Source organism: Ambystoma mexicanum, chromosome 4q (genome assembly GCF_040938575.1).
Source record: "Ambystoma mexicanum isolate Mex_15411 chromosome 4q, UKY_AmexF1_1, whole genome shotgun sequence".
NCBI classification, from domain to species: Eukaryota; Metazoa; Chordata; class Amphibia; order Caudata; family Ambystomatidae; genus Ambystoma; species Ambystoma mexicanum.
Genome location: NC_090928.1, coordinates 1,037,260,239 through 1,037,285,261, shown reverse-complemented (window position 1 = coordinate 1,037,285,261; position 25,023 = coordinate 1,037,260,239). Strand labels below are relative to the sequence as shown.

Sequence of the window (25,023 nt, the reverse complement as noted above, 5' to 3'; positions counted from 1 at the left end):
AAGTATTATAAAGAAATAGAGGTTTATTATAAATACAAGTTAGGCCTAGATACATCCAGTACTTGGTCATAGAAATATAAACACAATATAAGAACACAGCACAATGTTTTAAAGTACACAGACCAAAGCATAAAGCTTGTTCAGAAAACTAACAGGTGCACAATATAAATAAACAAATAGTATTTCTAAGCATGTCACACCTTATCAAACACATTTAGTAAAGGACACACCTATTCATGGGGAGTAAAATTATAAATTACTTTCTGATTACTTTCAGCAATATGACGGTAGAAGACCCCAGCAGTTGTGCAGTGACACTCAGTTAACAAATCACTTAGTAAACCAACCGGCAAGTATATTTTTCTGCCTAGTGGAACACTCGTTCAAGGAATAGTAGAAACGTATAACCACATTCAGGATAACAGTTATACTAGGTGAATAAGATCTTTTGGTTTAATACACAATACAGTTGCTTTTCAGGTCAGTGGGACACAGACTAAGGTAAGCAATCTCTTTCTAACCTATTTTAGGACGGCCCAATGCAGACCAAGTTAAGTAAAACCCATATACTTTTAAAGGAAGCTATCAGAAACGTAAAGTTAGGGATAAACCTAAGACGGTTTTAGCATCTGCATAAAACGGACCAAGGAAAGCAAACCCCACTGTTACACTTTAAGAATGACCCAATGTTATTCAAGGTAGGTAAAACCCCAGGCAGACTTAGTTTAGACAGGCTATACAGCAGGTCAGGGGAAGCAAGACCCAGTTGGCGAACTTACACACTAATATTCTGCAAGAAATAGTTAAGTGAAGCCAACAGCATTACTTTTGGGAAGAGGCACAACCAATTCACAGGTGACTAAAATATCAGTAAATATACTTTTCAGAATGGTACAACACACATCCAAGGTAAGTAAGAACTTGTGCAACTGCTCATTCAGTTACCAACCTACTCATTTACAAGTAAGTACACCGTTAAACACATGTTTCCTTTTCTAGGCAACAGGCCCAATCCTTAGTTTTTCCCTCATTCTTGGAGCATGAGTGTTCTCAGTGGCAGAAGGGGGTCACTAAGTTTATAGTATCCAACAGACAGTTCAGGAAGGTACAGAAGTAGCAAAAGTCAGGGGTCCTAGGGAAGACTGTTCAAACAGGTAAGTATTACACGTAGGTTGAAATGTTTCAGGGACGTCTGCGAAGACACCCTAGGAGGATTCCAGTAGTGGACCTGGGTGAACTGGCTGAGAGGACTCCCAATCACAAGAAACACCCAAAGCTACACAGACATCACAAGGACTTAAGGTAGGTAAATACCCCAGTCAACATAGTACCTCAGCACAGAAGAAGAGTTGCAGTAGAGGAGACTTCAGGATCTGCAGCCAAAAATCTGGTCGATGAATTCCTTGTCATGAAGACTGAAGACTGGACACTGGAAGGGATTTTGCAGCAGGGATCAACAGGGGTAGCTGGATGCAGCTCTGTGGTTTTGGTGCCCTTTTCAGAAGCCAAGAGAAGACTGAATATCACTGGTCTGATTTCTGTTTCTAATCGAGGTCCAGCACTCTGATGAGGGGACTTCAAGAACTTAAATCGTTTCTCTGGAGAGCCAAGAGGAGACCACCAAAGTTTTAGCTCAATTTGGAAGACCATTCAGCGCACAATGGCACGAGGTCCCAGGGTATTGGCGATATTGCAGCCCCCAAGGTCGCAGCAAGACTTGGGCTGTCTCAAAAGGCAGGTCTCGGGTTAGAGCAGGCTCTGGTTACACAGTGCCTTTCCAGTCGCTGGAAATCGCTACAGCTGTCATTTCTTCATCTTCCTTTAAGGTTTCAGCTTCACTGGTAGACTACCTCGTCAGCTTCCAGGTTTGGACTTTTATGCAGGAACCCAGCCAATCAAACAGACGTGCAACATTCAAACTTGGGGAGGAGGGGGGCGGCTGTCCAGCCTCTCAGTTTGAACGTTTAGGACTTTCCCACCATGAAGGGTAGAGAAAGACCAAGAAGGGACAAGAAGCACGAAAATGGCAAAGAAAGAAGACTTGGTCCATTTTGGTAAAATGTGCACCCTTTAGTACAGGTGTGAAAACCGCCTGTACTAAAGGTGCACTGAATTTGTAAAAAGGGTTCACTGCCACCAGCCATTTAAGGTACGCTTGTCCCTGTAACAGAATTGTCACAGTGCTAGTGAGAAAGGGGGTACATTGTATCTCTCCAGCACTTCACATAAGGTGTGGTGTGCTGGTTTCATCTAACAAAATGTAAACTGTAGTTCTCACAAGGTTAACCAGAGAAAGTAAAAGGCGGAGCCCAAAGGGCAAGCCTGTAACAATAAAAAGGTATATACCAAAAGTTGTGTCAGAGGATACAATTAAAAGGACACTATGGAGAGTCTTAAAAATTACACCCATAAAAAGAGTAAAAGGATCTGTCCGTGCGGAAAAAGTTTCCCACTCACTGAGGTTTTGGGAAACCTAATTTACCAGTCCAGCAAAAAGTTGTGGAATTCTCACAAGTGAGTTAGATTTAGCTCTAAAGTTAAAGTCTTACGTAACAGGACTCTCCTGCCAAAGGGACAGTCACCCTCTTTGGAGTTCCTCTGTTGAATCGAAAATGGGGTCAGGAGAGAAGTGGTCTCTTCGCGGTTGCAGCAAGGGACTGCAGGCGTCTCTGGTAGTCTTCTTCAGATCTTCTGTTCCAATGATCGACTTGCCTTCTGCCGCAGGAACCTCACCATTTATCATTATTTCACACTTATCCTCTGCAAACTCTCCCTGCTGTTTACAGAAAGCGGTGGGTGGCTGCACAATCAGGACAGCCAGCCTAGTAGGAACTGGTTCCTTTTCAGGCACACTAGAAGACAAAGGATAGCAGAATTTTGGTATCCTCCCATGCTTCCTGTCCTTGCGGACCCACTGGAGCCTCAGAGGGCTGCTGCACAAGTGGTTCCCACCGAAGACTAAATTCGAACCAGGACCTCCCACCTCCCAGGAAGGTAGGAGGAGGACAAAGAAAGATCAAACATACAAGAAATGGCAAAATAGAGTGAATACAGCCTGCAAGCAAAAACAGCGCAAAAGTCGGTAGAACACGTCCACTGCCACCAGCCATATCTCTAGGGTTGTTGCTGTAACAGAAACGTTACAGGAGCAGAGAGAAAGGGGATACTAGGTAACCCCTCAGCACTTCACATAGAGTGGTGTTTGCTGATCACAAAAGGAAAAGCTAAGAAGGATAAAAAGTATCCTAACCTTGAGAGCAGTAGTTTTCAAGGTAAATGAAAGAATATAAAAGGGAGAGCCCAAAGGGCTACCAGCAACACTGCACATAGGGTGCTTTGTGCTGCAAAGGTGAGGCACACGTGCCTTCAAAATGGGATGGAGGAAAGTATGACTCCATAAAATAAAGTAAAAACATAATGAACAGGTTTCTCATGGTCAGAGTAAAAAGGTTCCATGTGATAATATCCCTGCACAAACATTTCGCCATACAAGAATGGCGCTGTTTTTTTGGCAACGATATTACAACATGGAACCTGTGGGGTACACCCCCATATTTCTTAAAGGGTGCTGGGCGACACCCCTGTAATCCCCGCTCCCATTAACCCATAAATAATGTTGCCATTTCAGTTTGCCAGCAACTATATGTATGGCGACATTATTAATAGGCATAATATTAACTGATCTCTGCAAAAAAAGAAAGAATGAGAGGAAAAAGACTCCCCTCGTTCAGGAGAACAAGAAACCAGTTCAGAAGTCCAGCAAAAAGTGTTGGGGGGGCTCTCAAAAGTAGAGGGGATTAAGCATAAAACTGATAAATCTCCCTAACAGTATTACTCATGAATTCACATGCAACCCTCCCTCCTACTCCTCTCTGGCTCTTCTTGGTTATTACTGCCACATCTGAAGATTGCCACCAGGGCTGGAGCTAAGGTGACCTGTCTAATTTGCTGTGGACAGTATGACCCAAAATGACTCTAATTGAGCACCAAAGTGACAAGCAGTTTAACAATTTAAAGGTAAACTGCTTTAATGTTAGAGGATTCCCAGCTTGACGAAAGGGGAATATTCAAGCGCATGTGAATGAATGAAAGATTCCTTACTACCCAGGTTTGACGACCAAAAGGCAGTGAAATTGAAGGTTTAGGAAACAGACTTATACCCAATCTTATCCTATGTAGGACAAGGGGTTTTTGGGGGACCCATGCTTTGTGTTTACTTACCCCCTCTGGCTCAGATTGTCCCAGATGACTTGATGGGTTGCCTGGTGGTTAGATTTCTGCCGTTGGATCAGGTGAGAGAAGTGCCCAGGAGCTGTTGGTGGTAGGATTCTCTGGTCTGGTCCAAATGGAGAATTAAACCCTTAGAGAGGAAGAAATGCACTGATCTTCAGGACACTTCACAGGATGGGGGAAGGCAAGTTCCAGCGACGCTCTTCACACACAGGCACCTTCAAGTCACGGTTACAGAATCTCCTCTAGGACACCATACCTTGATGCTGGGTCTCTGACATTTGGAATGAAGGCACTTGTTGGACAAGCTTGCGACTAGTAAGTCCCACTAGTTCTTCTAAGGGCTGAGTCACTGCTCAGGGTCTTCGAACAGGGATGTGTTGGGGTGGTTATGAAAGGTCACCACAAGCAAAAGGGGTTGTGCCAAACTGAGTGCGTATTTGCAATTTTATATGGATCAAGCAGGCAACCAGATAAGGTGCGTATTAGGCCTTTTTACGCATGAAAATCTTGTAAATATGACAGCTTTATTATTTTCATGTGTACATTTACACACAAGTTTAGAGCCGAGGACTGCGCTAAGGTCAGGTTACTTGACAGAAACCAGAACACTTCTTTTGATTTTTATCTACATGTATCTAATTGCAAGCCAAATATAAATGCCTCTGAAACAGAATGTATTTCACTGAAGCCTTTCAAAAATGAAACTGCACACTGTGATAAAAGTAATGGTTTCTTTCCATTCAGCTTCTGCTGTGTTGATGCTCATGGAGCAAACAGAAGCACTGTGCATATTTATTTTTTTAGCATTTTAGGATTGCATAATTTTTTAAAATAATTTTAGTTTTTATTAACATTTTTTTTAATAAATGCAACTGGCAAAAACATTAAAGAACCCCGTGGCCCCCCCAACCCTCACCCCACATCAACCCAACCCCCTTCCCTGTGTCCGGTTCAGAGTGCTCGACAAAAGGGGACTCTTAATGTTCACTCCATTTCCTGTGCCTCGGAGGCGAAGCGACAAGTGACCACAGCGTCAGCAGGCTGGGAGCCGCCATTCCCCGGGCCGTGGGACCCCCAGTTTATTGTTGTGTCCTTTCGGGATCGTTTTCCCCCTTCTCGGAGCCGGGGCTAAGCCTTGAAGTCAATGGACATCCCAACCCCAAGTCTGTTGTACCCCATACCAGTCCGTGAGGAATGAGCTTGTCTTTGTTCACCATGGCCGTTAGTTTGTCCATCAAAAACATGTTTTTCACCTTTTTCATCCACTCTTCCTTGGAGGGGGGGGTTTCCAGGCTATTCCATTTCTGAGCGAGGGCAACACTGCCTGCCCTCAGCGTGGTTTCCCACATCCTAGGGTACCGGTATAGTTCCGCTTCCTCCGGGGGCAGTCCCAGCAACATGGTCAGGGGGTTGAGCGGTCAGGGGGTTGAGCAGTAAGAGTTCCTCTGTGTCTTCCGCTATCCAGCCCCTCACTGACCTCTAGTAAGACTGGACCTTCGGGCAATGCCACCACATGTGGCCTCTGGAGCCTATCCGCCCACATCCCCTCGGGCACCTTGGTGATACCCCCGGAAACATCTTGGACAGTTTTGCTGGGTCTCTGTGCACCCCTGCAGAATTTTAAAGTTGTGTTCCATGTCTGAGGTGAATATGTTCCCATGAAATGCTATTTTGAAAATTTTGGCCCAGGCACCCTCTGAGATCTCTTCGCCCGCCAGGTCGTTCCAGAACGTGCGAAAGCTCCTCCTGCCCTGTAGGTTATGAGTGTTGAGGATCTTATACATGCTGGACACCGCTCCCTTTCTGGAGGTAACCGAGTCTAGGAGCTTCTCGAAGGGAGTCAGTTGTCTCCTCAGGTTTGGACCCCATGACTGATCACAAAGGATGCCCTTAAGGCGGAGGTATTCGAAGATGGAAAGCAATCCACCCCCCAGGGCATCCCTCAGGTCCTCGTAGGATAGGAATTCACCCTCCCTGAACATCTGACCAGCCCATTCCATTCCCATGTCCGACCATTGCTGGGAGTGCTGGCACCCCCTGCTACCCAGTTTGAGGGGGTGTCCCCATAGGGAGGTCATCGGGGATGGCCATGTGATTAGGTGTGCTGTCCTGGGACCCTCCTTCCAGATGTCCCAGAGAACTTCCAGTGTCGGGTGGGATCTCACACGCTTCCGGATTGTCTTACGCGGGGCCCTAAGGAGGTCCCGGACCTTCAACGGGTGTACATCCATGTCCTCTAAATATGACCAGTACGCTCCCAGGCCCTCTTTCATATGTTCTAGGAGGACGCGCAGTTGGGCGGCATAGAAGTATAGTTGAAAGTCTGGCAGTCCGAATCCCCCCTCCACCCTTGGTAGGGTCAGGGTGGCCCCCCGATCCTCAGGGTCTTCCCCTGCCACACAAAGTCCCGGGCCTCCTTTTGTAGGTCCCTGAAGGTCTGAGCTGGGATGCTATAGGGGAGCTCAGTGAAGAGGTATAAGAGCCGCGGTAGTATATTCATTTTTACTGCCGTCATCCGGCCGTACCACGAATCATCTTACCCCATCTCCTCAAATCAGACGTAATCTCAGCCATTCTCCAGCATTGGATCTTTCATGGATTCACATGCTTAGAATATTCCCCGTCGTCAGACTGGGACCCCCTCGGTACACATATATAGCCTTTTCCTATAGGAAAACTTTCGACACTTTTGTGTCCTATCTACATCCTTTTAGGACCCGCCTGCGCATGCTCCGTAGGCCGTCCCAGTATAAGAGGCCCGCCCCCGCGGTTCCCCTTCAGATTTCAACCGTCTCCAAAGTAGTCGGATCTCCTCGCGTGTCTTACTATTTTGTACAAGGTTGCGTTACTGGAATTTGAGTACAGAAAATGTCCTCCGTGTCAGGAAAAGCACTGTTCCGCCCATGCGCGACGTGCGGCTTGAAAAAAGTTTACGAGGGGGACGGACATATGGATTGTATATATTGCCTCCACCCTCATCATTCGGCGGATAACTGCGACATATGCAAAGGGTTTTCTCAAAAAACCCTCAAAGACCGCAGTCGACGACTGGTGGCATGGCTGAATGAGGGAGCGGGGGCATACCCCCCTTCGGAGGTAGGCTCCACACAATCGGCGAAAACATCACGCCGCGCTACCTCGTCGGAACCACCGGCGAAGAAATCTCGACCGATGGAAAAAGAGTCATCTGGAAGCCACTCAACTAGAGACTCCTCGTCAAAGAAATCATCTTCATCAAAGGAAAGGAAATCCTCCTCGGGCGATCATCATAGATCGACCACGAGTCGATAGTCGAGTAAAAGCAAGCCAAGTGTGGAAAAGGCGGGTCCGCCAAAACCACCTGCTAAGTCACCGTTGTCGACGGCGGCCCAGTCATCGGCCTCCACCCTGCCACTTACGCAGGTGGCATCCACCGTCCCACCGACGTCGACGATGGCGTCGTCGATGGGGGTTCTACAGGAGGCCTGGAGGCCTGAAGTTTTTGATCCAACCCCCTTTACTTTACTACAAGAACAGGCTGTGTTGCTGTCCTCGGAGGACGAGAATGAGAGAATAGCTGGCCCAGCAGACCTAGGGCTACGAGTGGCTGACAAGTCGTCGACGAGGGGATCCGTTATACCGGTATCTGCCCCTCTTCTCAATCCCCAATCGGTTTTGTCGTTGGAAATTCTGTCTACGCTTCAATTGTTGTTAGTCGTTGGACCAGAGACTACCTCAGGCAAATCTGCTGCAGTCACCCATCGACGAGCCGGGCCCGTCCCGTCAACCGACGCACCTACGCACGCCAATCTCAGCACTGGCACAGGAGGAAGGTGAGCTGCCAGATTCGGAGTCTGACAGGGGAGCCATGTCGGATATCTCATCATCCCCCCTCCAGGGATCCAACCTGGGAGTCAGAGGTGGAGTTGGAAACCCCTAGAAGCCCAGCTCATTCGTCCCCTCCGGACGACATTGCGTCATTCCATTCTATGATGGAGAAGGCATGCAAAGAATTTGGTTTGTCCCAGGAAGAACAGAAAAAGGACTGTTTTTTGTTCGACCACATGGGTAAGAGAAGGAGGTCTGTGTTCTCGATACCAATACTAGACCATGTATGGAAGGAGGGGTTGCAGACAATGCGTCACCCGTTTTCAGAGCCGGGAGTGAAAGGACGCCTGGAAAAAAAGTTTAAGGCTCCAGAGTCTACCCCCAAGTGTTTATCCTCCCAACCAACGCCAGACTCGGTGGTGTCAGCGGCAGCGGCGAGGAAGGCGAAGGCCCAGCACAAGTGCACGACGACTCCGGAGAACGAAGCGAGACGCCAAGATGCCTTTGGCAAAAAAGTGCTATCCGTGGGAGCAACCACAGTAAAGGCCGCAAACTCTCTGGCAATTGTGGCCAGATACGATAGTGAGATGTGGCACAGGCTAGCTCCGTTGCTTGATCATCTTCCGGAAGAGCATAGGAAGACAGCGATGTTACTCGTCCGAGAAGGTGAGGAAACCTCAAATCACGCAATAAACATCGCGGTGGACCTCGCTGAGTTAGGCTTCAAGCAAGTAAATAATGGGGTCGTATTACGTCGACAGTCATGGCTTAAGTGTACCTACTTCAGGCCAGAAGTACAATACAAAGTTTTAGATATGCCCTTTGAGGGAGACCTTCTTTTCGGTGAGAAGGTGGACGAAGCCCTAAAGGGAATGAAAGAGGACTCGGACACGGCACGTTCATTGGGTGCCCTTCAGAGTGGCAGAAACTACAAATCTTTTCGTCCCTTTAGAGGGGCTTCAGGTAATTCAAGATTCTCTGCATCCGGAGACAGATCCTTTGGCAGATCAGCTTACCCCTCCCAGGGATACAGACGTGCCTCCCAAACGGCAAACCGTCGCAGGAACTTCCAGACTTCCAGAAAAAGACCATCATATCCGTCGTCGTCGAGAGACAAGCAAAATAAAGATCAGCAGTGACATACAACACACCGTTCTGGGGGGAGAGTTTCAGCATATGTCGACGAATGGGAACGAATAACGACGGATCAATGGGTGCTGGATACTATAAGAAACGGACACTCTCTGCAATTCAAACACAGCCCTCCGCAAATTCCACCTGCGTTCACCGCTCATTCCCATCTGAAGATACTGCAACAAGAGGTAACTCTCATGTTAGCAAAGGGCGTGATAGAATTAGTTCCAACATCAGAGAGGTCAAGGAGTCTACTCAAGATATTTTGTCGTAAAAAAGCCGAACGGCAAATGGCGTCCCATTTTAGACTTAGGCGATCTCAACAAATCTTTGAAGAGCCTAAAATTCAAGATGCTCACTCTGCAGGAAGTGATCCGCGCCGTTCAAGAGGGGGATTTTCTAGCGTCCCTAGATTTACAGGACGCGTATTTCCATATTCCAATGTGTCGGAAACACAGGAAATTCCTAAGATTTGTAATAGGGCGGACTCACTACCAATTCACGGTTCTTCCTTTTGGGCTCAAGACCTCCCCCAGAACGTTCACGAAATGCCTGGCTCCAGTAGCGGCCTGGCTAAGGAAGCAAGGCCACCATGTATACCCATACCTCGACGACTGGCTGGTAAGGGGATCCTCCCCAACGTCGACCAACACAAGTTTACAAGCCACCGTGCAGCTTCTACAACAGCTGGGATTCGCCATAAACTTCGAAAAATCCTCTCTGCAGCCATCGAGATCGCTGGTATTCCTGAGGGCACAGTTCGAGACCCAGTTAGGGCTAGTGAAACCTTCCCTCGACAGAACCTCAAGACTCAATCAACAAGCATGCCGACTACGGCGATACACCAAGATCTCAGTGAGAAAATACGTTTCGGTCCTAGGGGCCATGGCATCCTGCATCCATCTGGTGGAAAACTGTCACCTATTCATGAGGCCAGTCCAGGAATTCCTCAAGGATCGTGGTCAGACAAGATAACCATCGACGACAAGCTGCTTCGGACCCTTCAGTGGTGGCAGTTTCCACAATCTGAACAACGGCGTACCCCTACAGGAGCCGGAGTTTCAGCGAACCATAGTCACGGATGCGTCCCTAACTGGATGGGGAGCTCACATGGGTGCTCTCCAAACGCAGGGTCGCTGGTCTCCAATGGAGTCACTCCTACACATAAACGTGTTAGAACTCAGAGCAGTACGATGGGCCTTGAAGGCATTCCTACCACACATCAAGGGCTCGCGAGTACGAATACTGACCGACAATACAACGGCCATGTTTTATCTGAGGAAACGAGGAGGGACGCGATCAAGAACTCTTTCCATAGAAGCCCAGAAAACATGGCATTGGGCATTAAAGCACGAAATTTCCATCGTGGCTCATCACCTTCCAGGAGTGAGGAACTCCCAAGCACACTCCCTCAGCAGAAGCAATGCCCAAATACACGAGTGGGAAATGGACACAGGTCACCTGATGAAAGTGTTCCAGAAATGGGATCACCCCCCTCTGGACGCCTTCGCGACCAAAGAAATGCGAGCAATTCGCAAGCAGATGGCCTCAAGAGGGTTCCATGGGGGAGGCATTCTCCTTCCCATGGACGGACATGTTCCTTTATGCTTTTCCCCCCGTTCTCCCTCATACGGAGGACAATTCAGTGGATACGCAGATACAATTGCCGGGTAATTCTAGTGGCACCACACTGGCCGAGGCAACCGTGGTTCTCCGACCTGCTTCACCTGTCGCTGGAACATCCCATAGCGTTTCTGAGAGTCCCGAACCTACTATCCCGGGACAAAGGCACGGTGTGGCATCACGACCCGGACAGTCTCAACCTTACAGCCTGGCTCCTGACTTTTCGGAGTTCGGTGCTTTAAACGTTGCGGAGGATTGCCAAAAATTTCTGCAGGCGGCCCGAGCCCCTTCTACAAATAAATCTTACTCCTATAAGTGGCGGAGGTTCTGTGAATGGTGTCGAGGACAACAAGGCCTACAACCGTTGTTGGTGACGCCGGAACAAATTCTACCTTACCTGCTCCTCTTGGCGGAGAGGGGCTTATCCTTCACATCGATAAAGGTGCACCTGGCGGCCATCTCAAGGTTCATGAGGAAGAGGCAGTCTCCTCTATTTAGCGACAGACTTGTGAAACACTTCATGAGGGTTTTTTTCAAATTTTTCCCCCGGTAAAACGTTTCCCCCCAACTTGGAGTCTCAACACAGTGTTGGCAGGCTTAATGAAACCGCCTTTTAAGCCTCTGGCCACGTCCGACATAAAATTCATATCGTGGAAGCTGGCATTCTTGATTGCCATCACATCAGCTAGGAGAATCTCGGAACTGCAAGCGCTGGTCGTAGACCCGCCATACCTAAGATTCTTTAAGGACAAAGTGGTCCTGGCAACTAATCCTACGTTCGTCCCAAAAGTTCCGACAGTGTATCACAAACACTCGTCCATTGTTCTCCCTACTTTCTTCGCGACACCATCATCGACAGCAGAAAAAGCTCTTCATACCCTGAATGTTAAGAGGGCTCTGAAATTTTACCTACATCGTACACAGGAACTCGGGTCTACTCGACAACTGTTCATCGCATATGGTCCGTCGACGAGAGGAAAAGCAATCTCTAAAAAGGGATTGGCTCGATGGGTCTCATCGACGATTGCGTTTTGTCACTCCAAGGCCGGAAGGCCGCTGCAAGGACATCCTAGAGCCCGTTCTACAAGATCAATGTCCTCCTCAGCAGCTTTATGGGCAGGAATTCCGCTGACGGACATATGCCAGGCTGCGGCATGGTCAGTGCCCCACACGTTTACCCGCCACTACTGCCTTGCCAGGCAGCATGCGGACGAGGTGCAGATGGGAAGAGCCGTCCTGCGCCATCTGTTTCAGTAAGGTAAGCTCCACGCTGTGGAGAATCTGTTTTCTACCTTTTTGATGACAGTATACTTTATGTAGGTAAGGTTTTATGAGTTAACTTATTCCTACTGTACATATGCATTGTGTAGTATGGTGAGGGTATATTACATTACATTCTCACCGCCGTCTCAAGTGTTACTGCTATACAATCTATTCTAAGCATGTGAATCCATGAAAGATCCAATGCTGGAGAAGGGAATAGTTTCTTACCTGTAACTCCGTTTCTCCAGCATTGGTATCTTTCATGGATTCACATGCGCCCGCCAAACCTCCCCGGAATGCAATGTGTTTGATTGATAAATTTAACCCTTCCTACTTTGGAGGGGCCGAAATCTGAAGGTGAACCGCGGGGGCGGGCCTCTTATACTGGGACGGCCTATGGAGCATGCGTAGGCGGGTCCTAAAAGGACGTAGATAGGACACAAAAGTGTCGAAAGTTTTCCTATAGGAAAAGGCTATATATGTGTACCGAGGGGTCCCAGTCTGACGACGGGGAATATTCTAAGCATGTGAATCCATGAAAGATACCAATGCTGGAGAAATGGAGTTACAGGTAAGAAACTATGTCCTTATGGGGTCGTAGTTAGTGGGTCCTAATTTCGACAAGTCCCTAGTAAGAACGCCCAGGTATCTTATGGCGTCATTCCCCACTGCAATCCCATGAAACCTACTCAGGGGGTCTATCACCGGGTCCACCGTTCTCATTGGGAGCAGGATAGATTTAGCTGTGTTAATTTTTCCCTCTCTCTTGGTCAGCAAAGTCGCATCGTTACTCTCCCCCTGCCCCCTCTGTCTCCTCGTTTGGACACTTTTTGAACGTTTCCCCAACTGGTCCCCCAACTTCCCACCCCCCCCCCAACAAACAAATCCCAACTGGTTCGTGAACCCCCACCCCCCTCCCCGGCATCCAGCCAGTTAATTCCGCCATTTCTGGCATTTTGGCCGGACCATCAGCCTGTCCCCTTGGGCCAGGCGTCATTTGCAAAGCTCGATATCATGAGCCCTCCCACCCCCCAGTTTCGTCCCCTCGGTCTACCCCACATGAATCTCATTTTAAGGGTGTTCCAAGTTCAGCTTAATCTTCAAATCCTGATTCGTGAAAAGCCGGGACCTCCCCCCTGCCTCTATGGTCTTCCCCTCCCCGAGGTCGAATGACCAGTTTACCGGCCCCAGCCAGGACCCCAGTATATCGTTTCCCTCCCTTCCCATAGCTGCGCCCCTTCCATTGCCCACATTGTACTTGCTGTTCAAGGGGAAACTGCTTTCAGCGCGTCCTTCATGTCTTCCTTTTCCGCTCCACTGCCGGCCCCGGAGCCCCGGTCCTCAACCCTCCGAGTCGATGTGATCCTCCTCCATTGCAGACGGCTTTGCCGGAGATGGTGTTCATTTTCCTGAATTTCCTTTCTTCCACCCGAAGGGCCTGGGCCATCTGTGCCACTTAGAGCCGGGCCAATTGGGCCCCTTCGTGGGGTTGGTTCAGCCACGTAGTCCCGGATGGCCTCCTTAATGTCCTCCTCTGAGATCAACATTGACCGCTGGCCCAGGTATTCGAAGGCTAGAGAGAAGGGGTAGCCCCATCTATAGCGCATCCCCTTTTCCTTCAGCAGTTGAGTGAGGGGGGCGGCACATCCTGTGCTTGGCAGCGTATATGCGGAGAGGTCCTGAAAAATGGAGACCTGGGAGTTGTTATATGTAACCTCCTGGGTTTTCCTTGCGGCCTCCAGTACCCTTGGCTTTTCCGAGTAGTAATGAAACCGGACCGGAATAGAGCGGGGCCCTCCCGCCCTTCCTTCTGCTCTGTGGACACGGTCAAAAGTGAGTTCCGTGGTCATTTCCTCTTCGAAGAGGAGGGCAATAATTTCTCGCACCACTCGAGTGACCTCCCTCTCCGTCTCCCCCTCTGCCTCAGGGACTGCGAAAAATCTAAGGTTGTTCCTTCGTTCCCTGTTTTCAAAATCGTCCATTTGTCTCGACCCCCTCCTCTTCCCGCTTCTCCAGGGCAGCTAGCCTCATATTAGTCTCCATCTCTTGGGTTGCCGAGGACGACTGATTGGTTTCCACTTGAAGAAGTCTGTCTTCCACTTTGCCCACTCTCTGATCCATCTTCTCGAATTTTTGCGCAATATCAGAGGGAATCTCTCTGATCTCCAGTATGATTGAGGCAAAGCCCCTTTCCATGGCCAGCGACTAAGACTCCGAGTGGGCCATTGCACTCTCGTGGGTCGGGCCTGTCTCCTGGTAGCGGTACTTTTGCAGAGACCTCTGCCAATGCATCAGGCGACCCTACGGGCCCACTAGGTGGATGCGCCTCGGCGCTGTGGGGGCCGCGGGATCATCCGGCAGGCCTGCAGGTGCCACACGAGTAAAGCCTCCCTCGGGGGATCGGGGGGGGAGGACCGGCATGAACTACTCCCCTCCCGCCTCAGTGTTCTTTTGCTGTTTTCTTTGTAATCTCTTTTTTTCATTATTTTTTTCCCCCCTTTAACCCCTTTTTTTGTATTTGGAGGGGGGGCCTCACACTCCTACCACCTCCGTGGTCCTTCACCGTCCATGGGGGCCCGCTGCCGAGCGGACACTCGCCCCGCTCTCCTCTGGCGGGGGCCTCAGACTCGGCGCGGGAGCCCCCGGGTCTCTTGCTTTCCGCGGGGGGGGGGGTGAGAGAGTCACTTTCCCCCCGCCTCCGTGGTCCTTTGGTGTCTCTGTGGGGCATAGCCGCCGGGCGGCACACGCCCCACCTCACACCCGGCGCGGGGGCCCCTCGGAGGCTCTTGTGCTCTCCACACGGGGGGGGCGCCCGCCCACCCCTCACTCCGGCAAATTCCTCAGTTGGTCCCGCCTGGCCGGCCCCTTCTCTATGTTGGCAGGGGTGGGGGCGGAGGCAAGCCTGGGGAAGGCTTTCGGCCCCCGTGCCGCCTCCCTTTCTCGGGTGGGTGCTGGTCCGAGAGACAAGGGTGCTCCCTCACTCCCCTGGCGCGGGCCGCCGATGCCGCGATCAGGCCGCTCCGGTGCGGCGTGGGGAAAGCCCGTCTCACTCGGTGGGGGCAGCTCACCCCGCATGGGTCGGATGGCCCCGCACAGCAGTCCTCGCCGCCGGCTGCTGGAGGTCGTCTCCGTGAGGGGGGGGGGCGGCGATCGCCTCCGCGCTTGTCCCCAGGCTCGGCGGGCCTCCGCTTCTCCTTCAGCCCGCAGCAGCACAGGTCGTCCGCGGTGCTGGTTCTCCGGGGTCTCTGGACGTCGCTCTTTCTCCCGGGGGAGCCCCGGGGGGTCGCCTCCCGCCTGGTCTCCTTTGTTCTCCATGGGGGAGGTCTCGGGGGGGGGGGGGGGGGAGGGGCTCAATCCCCGTGAACACCTGACTCCGGCAGGAGCTCAGGAATTAGGCTGCCATTGCCTAAACGCCCCCCTGGTGGCCTCCGGATTGTATAATTAATAAGATGGAAAGCTAAATTGCAATTTAGAATTCATCTTTTGTAACAAATTATGCTTTTTTTCCAGTGCAAGCAAACCAGTATGCGGAGACAAATCATGTTTACACTTATAATTTAATGTAAACTATAATTATGAAAACAGTGTGTAATATTAAGTATGCCCGGTCTAGTTTACATCTTTTCAAACTTGCAGTCAATGGGGTACATTAATATAAATGGTTGGTGGCAGCAAAGTCTTTGCTCAAGGGTGATTGGTTTCCATTACACCAATCACAGGTGTTCTAACCTCTCAAATCTCCAAGGCTACTATTAAAACATCCAAAACCTGACTCTCCAGGAAGTGCAAGCGCCGTTCAAAAACAAACAAATGAAAGTTACATTTGTCATTGAAATAGAAACTCAACAAAACCTGTCCCTGTGATAAACCAGATAGGTTTTTAACTTTATGTAACGCTTCATACATGGTTAGTCCAACATCTACGTACTGTAATTATTATACCTCAGTCGATACGAAGTTTACCGACCTCTGAAAGATTCTGGCCAATAAGATAGCTCAGCCAGTTGAGAGACCGTTGCTGTGATCTGGGCGTGATCTGTAGTCTGCAGGTTCAAATCCCGGCAAGGCCAACTCAGCCTTTCATCCTTTCGAGGTCAATAAAGAAGTACCAACTTTGGTTTGGTGATAATTGTGATAAATATGTTCTATGTACAGTGCTTTGGCAAAAGTGCTATCTAAATAACAATTTGACCAGGAGATTAGATATAGAATTTAGCATGAAGTTCTTCCCTCTCTGCACTGTTGTATCATAACATTGGCATACTATTAGGTAGTAATAGCTCCAGGAAATTAGGACTTTCGTTTAACATCAAAAAACAATTCTGCTATCGAACCTCAAAACACACCATACAATTCATGTTTGCTTTACTATATAATTGGCTAGGTTTTTGTGTTTTCAACATTTAAATATATACGAGAGATCAAATGGACCGACCTTAGGGAAACAATGAAAGGTGTATTCTATCACAATGCAGAAAGTTGCTGCATAGTAATGATTTCCATAATCAAATGATTTTTGCACGCGTCGGCTGGATGTTGCATACATTTTACTGTCTTGCAAAGGAGAAAAGACATTTTTACTCTCTTAAAATCACATTAACTCTCAAAGTTTAAAAATGGGGAGTAAAATACTCCCACCTCAAAATCGTATCTCGGGCACTGTTATCAAGAATTGTGGATGGGATATGTTATTGTTTAGTGTTATATTTTGTTTAGAACTGATGCATGTTAGCTTACACGCGCACAGAAAGATAAAATGTTAAAACCACCAAATGAAACATAAACATGATTCACACATTGGGTGCTTTGAAGTACCTGTAAACTAAGAGCCTGGGAAGAATTTTAATGCACATGCAAGGAAGAGGACTGGTTATAGAGAATAGGTATTAATCATGCAATCATGCGTGATAAAAATACATGGGGAATTCATGAGTCAAAATATAGTGGGCTTTTTACAAATGAATCAAAACACAGCAGTCAAGGCTGTTTGCAAAGTGAACTTTGACTTTTGAGAAACTGATTCTGTGGACTTTCGGAGATCAGAAAATGGGTGAATAAGTAACTTCAACCTTTACGGGCAGCTCTTCAGAAGGGATTGGCCATGTGTTTTATGGTCTGATAAGGATCTCTGATGTAAACTCCTGATGCATGGGAGCGTGACAGAAGGGGTTTCACTATTTGTTTTGGCCAGCAGTAAAACACTGGGTGAGTCAATGCCCAAGGCAAACGTAATTGGAACCCAGGAGTTTCAATTGTATTTCCAGATGTGCTATGTGCGATGAAGTGGCAGTTATTTAGATTAGAATGATCCAATGAACCAGTGACCTGGAGAATGAGACATTATTGCTAATTCAAAGAGAACTTATTTACCCAGCCTTCTTTATATTGCTTGGAATATTTATGCGAACAATGTGCAGTCAAGAGTTAAGATTAAAAGGGCTTGGGACAGTTATTCCTAGTAATGAATTATGTTTGCATACAAATGTTTAACTGAATGATGATGATGTCATAACCTACCTCGAATGAATCCTAAGAAGAGGTGTGTTCAATACAGAAGCTGAAGATGGTAGTTAAGATAAAGGCTACCAACGAGAATGTAGGAAATGGAGAAAGATGGGATTTCTCTGAAGAGGTTTTTGTCCAATCACATGTTGGGGTGGATTGTAATATTGTATCTGGGAGTGTTTGAACTGTTGCAAAAATGTATATAAGATGTCAACTGATGTGGTTTGTTGAGACTTGGCTTTGTTTGGTTCTACAGCACCATCTAACTGCTCCCCGGATAATTGCACAATAAACTTGCTTTACGTACAAAACGTGCCCTTGTTCCTCAGGTTGTGGGCCCGCTTGGGTTAAGGCCAGGCCTCTTCAGGAGTCTTTTTCGGATCTTCAGTCTGCAGTTCGTCTGTGAAGGATTCTTGGCTCCAACGCAGATCTGAGGAAATGGCTGCAATAGTTCTGTTATCCAAAATCCAGCCTGGAATCAAGACCAAGCCAACCGATTGTAAGGATCTGCACCATTCAAACAGCCAGTAGCCATTAGTTGTCTATCGGGGACAACTACTGGTTCCACTAATACCCCACACCTAGACTCTTACACCAAGAATGTGGAATGGCACTAGGCAGTCCCACCCACTTTCTCGTCAACACAAACCCGAAGGCATCACTAGCCCGCAAAAGCAGCAGCTTTACCAGGCAAGTGCATGGCTTTATGTTGGATTTCTTGACCTAGCAAGGCAGGAAGAAGGCCAAATACAATATGGCCAAAGACGAGCAAAAATATCATGCCACGGCCATGTTAGGGCACAAGCCCCATTTAGTAGCCATATGCAGTGAACCCAAATGTTGCCAATACAAACATGGTAAAAAAGTATGTGCTGCTCCTAGGCTTTCTTTGGGCACTTTGGGCACTTGGTAAAACTAACCAAAAAACCCCAGTGTAAAAAGCTAGGCTGATAGAAAAATGTCATCATTGAACTGCATTATAAGATGCTGTGTGCAATGTTAAAAAGTCATGAAATGTAAAAGGGTAACATAGTTTCCCAGTACTGATAGTCTGAAGGACTATACTAGAAGAGTATTGTTGAAAAATTATAGTTTGTTCCTTAAGAGAAATAATTCTGAAAGGGTAGCGCTTAGCCCTTACAGACCCCCAGCAGCATTGGTACGATGTGGCCTTTCCGCCAGACCTCTGAACCATTCCCAAGAACATTGAGTCATTGGGGGAAGTCTCCCCCTCTTTTTAGGTGATTCTTCTTGCTAGACCGACCCAACAGCATGTTCCAGTGCAACTGAAAACCTTTGCTTTACAGTACTTTTTTGACATTATATTTAGTCAATCCATACAATACCTGCATCCAGTCAAGCTCTGTACCACCTTCATAAGTTTTTCTTTCATGTGTGTAATAGGTTTATAGCGCTGTTTCAACTTTTTACTTTGTTTATTTTATTCATGTTAATTATTTTATGTACAAATCTATTAATATGTCTCTTTGGGAAAGCTGTATTGATGTATTTAAAATCTCCTTTGCACAGGTGATCACAAAATCAGAATTAATTGAGTATTATGATGTAAGTGGATGCTACATTCTGCGCCCTTGGGCGTTCGCAATCTGGGAATCCATCAAGAATTTCTTTGATGAGGAGATCAAGAAGCTTGGAGTGGAGAACTGCTATTTTCCAATGTTTGTGTCTCAGGCTGCACTGGAGAAAGAAAAGAGCCACATTGCTGATTTTGCCCCAGAGGTAAGTCTCAATTGGAGATGCTTCCGTGTTAGTTCTGATGCCTGTTCATTTGCATTGTGTTTGTATTTTTTGCGAACCAATTATGGTTCTGGACATACATTCTAATGGATTGCATCCTCCCACAGATTCCTGATCTTAGATAATCAATTGTCATTTGGCACCAAAAAAACTTTCACCAGCGGAGGGTGAGGTGTGCCGCAGTGCTGACTGTTGAGATGGATTTTCAGAATCAGTATTGTGGACAGATTCTGAGAGCCCAGCCTATTCTGGTGAGCAGGGAAAGACCCCAATATCTAGCCAAACTCTATCATGGTAGTGTGACTTGGCAGTAATGCTTAGACTAATGAGAGTGGTGAAAGGTTCCGTTAAGCACACACAAGGCACTTTGAACATAAGTTAGGCCAAATGTTAATTTTACGACTCTTAGCAATAAACATAAAACACAGTTTAGTATTATAATAAACATACACCACTGTTATGTACACATTCACTTTTGGTGCACTCTAGCTACTGAGAAACCTGAGGGTGTTCTCACTGGTAGTCGCCGGGGATCCTTTTTTTCAGGTGACCAGGAGTGGGCCATCGCGCTCTGATCCCGATCCTGGAGGCGAACTAGCGAGGGAGGTTCACCTGGACAAGGTGCCCTTGGGGACCACTGAAGGAACGCCTTCGGGCAAGACGCAGTATCCCCATTTCTGCGATACACCCCTACCAGACAACCCCTCCGTCTTTATGGAATATTGCCACCACAGTCCCATCCTACCCCAGTACTTGCCTTTAAGGGAAGGCAGGAGAAAACATATTTATCCACAATTACCCATCTTTGTCCCCCCTTCTGACAACAACCGTGCCTCCTCGTCAATGGAACACTACAAACCCCATAATCCCTGTTTTCTTGTTGACAAACCTTTTAATAATTATTCAGCCGATTTTCTCCAAAAATCTGCAACTCACTAGATTTCTCAGAATTCCTTTCATTCATCCTTTCCTTCAAATGCTGTGACGAAGAAGAAGCAACTAGGAGGAATGAGGATTTACCCATAGGAATCCCTGGACCATTGACTCCTATGTACGACCACCTTTTTGTCCCATTAACAAGGACAGGCAAAGTCAGGCATTCCCTTACAACCATGCACACCTGAACCAAATCACCACTCCCAGGAAGTATAAAAGGCGGGGCAGGAAAGTGCACCTTAAGCGAGTTGGGGCTGCTGGAAGGTGCACAAAGCCAGAGGAAGACCAGAAAAGCTGCCGAGATGCTGGGAGACCTGAAGGAGAAGAAAACTGTCCTGACACTGGCCCAGTGAGTCCAGGAGAGACTGCACTTTGGAGAGGGAGCTGTACCTCCAGAAAGCAAGTCCAGGGCCAGCTGTGGTTGCCTGGCAGTACCCACAGAAAGCCTCCTCCCCTGGGCCATTTGTGCTTCACTTGCGCCATCCCATCCCCTGGTTGTGACATTAACAACTCGTATAATCGCAACACCTCATGTCCCCCTTCTGAAATGTCATACAATATTTCTATCATATCGTTGTCTTGTAATATCACATCGGGGGCTGGCCATCTGCTTTGTACCCTCTGAAGTAGTGCTGCATAGTAATATACTCTCTGGCATGTATGGCTGTTTCAGAGGCGAGTGTAGCAAAATCTTTCAGTTTGCCTTCCTGTAGTAGGCACTCACCGTCGCCACCCCCATTGGCTCCCAGTATTAACGTATCTTCAATCTGAGTTGCGAGTATTTTTGTTTTAGCAATACTAATGGTCCTTGTGGGGGAATGGGGGGATATGGCAAATCTATATGCCAGAAGCGGCCCGCTTTCTGCAATTTCTCTCTACCCAGTTCAAAGTAACGGGGGTGGGGTGGGGGTCAGGGATGCATGCTTTAACGGTCCATATTACTTCCTTCAAGAAGAATTGGACACACTGTGGTTGCAATAGCACAGTGTCTTGGGACTGCACATGTGACAACCACTTCCTAACAAATTGTAGCTGAAACACCAATAAGTAGGCCTCAAAGCGCAGAGGACCAATTCCACCCTGAGCATACATTTTTTTGTAATTTCGCAAGGGCTCTGTGGCATCTCGAGTTATGCCATAAGAAATTACGAAATATTGTAGCCAACCTCTCAAAGAAGCCTCTGGGTATATTGTATGGCACATTTGTTAAGAAATGGAGCAGCCTTGGCAGCACTACCATCTTTAACAGCGCCACTCTTCCCATCAGCGATAGCGGCAGTTTCTTCCAGAAATGGATTCCTCTATTTTGTCAACTGCCTTTGCCGTGTTTTGTAAGTGTTCTGTCTTAAGGTCGTGATAAATATCTATCCCTAAATATCTAAATGTGGGCATCTCCCATTTAATCTGCAGTGATGGCAACTTGTCTTTAGTGTTTCCCTTTGTACCCCACTAAGGGCAACGAGCAAGACTTCTGAGTGTTAATCGTGATAGCTGATACTGTTGCGTAACGTTCCAACGGTATTACCAAAATTGTACGAACACAATTGTTCGAATTACCGAATTGACCGAAAGTCGAGGGTCCGAATTGACCTTTGCACAATTGACCGCATATATATATATATATATATATATATATGGTTGCGGGGGGTTTCCCCCCGCATATATGTAACAATTGACCTTCACAATTCGGTCAATTGTGCAAAGGTCAATTGTAATTCCAACAATTGTAGTTCGAACAATTCATATACATCCCATTCCAACACCTCTAGAATATACTGCCGATTAATTTCAGGATGCTGTAGGTAAAGGAGCATATCGTCAGCGTACAGGGAAAGCTGATGATTACTACTTCTTATAGTTATGCCCGCTTCTTGATAATCCCTACGAAGATAAATTGTTAGCGGCTCCAGGGCCAATATAAATAGCATAGGAGACCACGGACAACCCTGCCAGGTACCTTTGCTTAGCTTCCATTGCTCCGAAATGCACCCGCCGGTCTTAACCCTGGCCATCGGACTCCCGTATAGATGTTGCGCCCACTTTATATGTTGGTCCCATACTGAAGCCCTTTAGAGCTGCTAACAGCCATGACCACCTGACTGAATCAAATGCTTTAACTGCATCTAGTGAAGCCACTGCATATTGATTCGTACTGTCTTGAGTATAGTCTATGATATGGTGCAACCTCCTGATGTTGCATGTAATATCCCTATTTGGAACATATCCGGGCTGGTCTGGGTGAATACATTTTGCTATTTCTGGCCGAAGTCTGTTGGCTAGTAGTGCTGTGACTATCTTCCCGTCCTGATTAAGTAACGATAGGGGCCTATAGGAGCCACAGTCATCCTTATTGGGCTTCAGCAATGTGACTTTTAAAGATTCCGTCAGTAATGTCGGCAACATGCTTGTTTCTAATGCTTTGTTGTGCATTTCCAACAGTGGGGGTACTACATCCGTAATGAACTCTTTATAGAATTCACTAGGTAATCCTTCTGCTCTCTGAGCTCTGCCCGTTGGTAACCCTCTGATGGTGGATTCCAGTTTCTCTGCCATTATAGGTGCTTCCAGCCTACCTAATGCCCCTTCCTTTAATTTGGGGAATTATATCGCCTAGTCAATCTCTGCCTGTTGTGTTGTCGATGTTTTTGCATACAGCTCCTTATAGTAATCCAAAAAACATCTATTAATGCCTTCTTGCAACATATGCGTATTTCCGTTGCTCCCACTAACCTCCCGTATCAAGTCTCTCTTAAACTCGCTCTTATAGAGCTAGGCCATTCAACCGTCCGGTTTGTCTCCTTCTCCATGTTGCCTTTCTATATATTTGCCATACTTTATTGCCATTTGACCACCAGGGGAGCATGATCCGACATCACTTGTGCTTTATACTTTTCCATTTTGAACTCACCCAGTATCTCCTCCCCTACAAAAAAGTAATCCAATCTAGTATATACATTTTTAAGGGCGGTATAGTGTGAATTTCCCCGGGCCTGCAGATGTTAGGCTCTCCATACATCCGCCAAAGTAAATCATTGCAGTATTGTATTCAAGACTTTGGATGCTGGGGCCGGGTGCTCCACCTTGTCGTCCGACCTATCCAACTTGGGCTTCAGAGTACAATTGAAGTCCCCTCCCCATATCAGCGCACCATCTCTATATCCGGCTAGTTGTGGGCATAGTGACCGAAAGCAGTCTGCAGTTCCCTAGTTCGGTGCATATGTATTGACAGTACAAAGCTCCCTCTTTTCCACCATGCCTTGTACTATAATCATCCTGCCCTCTGCGTCTTTATAGTCTTCTGCACTTTGAATGGGACTGACGGCGCCACCCATATCAAAACTCCTCTGGCAAATGCAGAGTATGACGAGCCCAGAGTCTACCCCCGCCATTTCCTTGATAATGTAGTTTGTCTGTCCATGGTTAAGTGTGTTTCTTGGCGGAGTGCAATATCTATTTTTTGATGTCTTAGAAACTGCATGATCCTATTTAGTTTAATAAAACGGAGTCCTCGAACATTCCAAGAGACTACTTTAAGATCCCCCATCCCATATTAGTGATCTAGCTTGTCTTGACAGTCCGTGGTGCATAGTATACCTTATACGTGTGGTCCTATAGGCGAACTTGCCCTGAGAGCCCACTGTTAGCTCTCAGGCTCTGCTGCTGCTCACCCCCGCCAAGTGCCTAGATGTCGCTTGCTGGGGTTGTGCCATCCAGGCGGCTCTCACCCTAGCTGCTCCTCCTTATATGGATGTTTAATCACAACCGTTTGCTATTGCGATTATACCAGAGAAAAGGCAGCTTCTTTGTCTGGACCCAGCATGTCAATATTCCTCCCACTCCTGTGCATGCACACGATTTGCGCCCTTTCAGCCCAGCTTCTCGTGTTACTTCTATTCTTTGAGAGAATCGTTCTGTATTGTACCAATGAATACCTTGGATTACTGACAAGGTCCATGACTGTCGTAGAGTGCAGCACTAAGATTCTGGCGTCCTCTACAGCGACGCCTTTGGCATCCAAGTGGTTTTAATGGGCCAGATCTCGGTGGGAGAATTAGATGATCCCTGCATCTGCTACTTTATCTTCGCAGTGCATATGCTAGGAATTTCATCACGTGCTGGCTTCCTGCGCATGAGCGGGCTGCATTGGAAGCTGGATGTTTGATTATGAGACTCAAACTGAAAACCGAAACGGAAAGGAAAAGGGATGACTAAAACTAGAGTGGACACGGACAACTCCCAGAACCGACTGTGAAGCCACCACGGCACCCGGACGAGTGACGCCGAGTAAAGAGTGGAACTCAGGCGACATCCATGGAGACTGAGTTAACAACCCCACCCTAACCCAACACAACACCCGCACTCGCCCCTTAGTTGCCACTAGGTACCACAATATTGTGAAATTGTTGGGATATTATCAAACACCACAATAACTGAGCTGTGGACATTGGCAGGTGCACCGGCCATATGAGTGGGAAGGGAAGACAGGTAGGGCTTCGAGGGAGGCGGGGGAAAGAGGGGGCCAGATGTGAAAGGGACCTTGAAGGCCAGACGGACCCAGATCAGGACAGAGGTGCAGGGATGCTCCCGAAACCTATCTGGGGAGATTGCCGAAGCCCACCGTCTCAAGTCAGGATAGAGATGCCAACTAACAAACCTGCACTAACAATTTCCCCCTCTGCATACATCTCTCAAACTACAAACCAAACACAACCACAAACCTACCGCACAAGAAACGGCACAAACTTACACCTAGACTCGCACAAC

General features: G+C 47.7%; 1 protein-coding gene across 2 annotated transcripts in view; it reads left to right on the top strand.

Annotated features, from left to right (window-relative positions):
* Positions 1-25,023, top strand: part of EPRS1 (glutamyl-prolyl-tRNA synthetase 1) — a 1,308,133-nt gene that overhangs the window by 828,865 nt on the left and 454,245 nt on the right. For both annotated transcript variants that reach the window (XM_069608586.1, XM_069608585.1), the window contains one exon: positions 19,096-19,305. In XM_069608586.1, the coding sequence (XP_069464687.1) occupies positions 19,096-19,305 (210 nt within the window). The remainder of the gene's footprint in view (positions 1-19,095; positions 19,306-25,023) is intronic.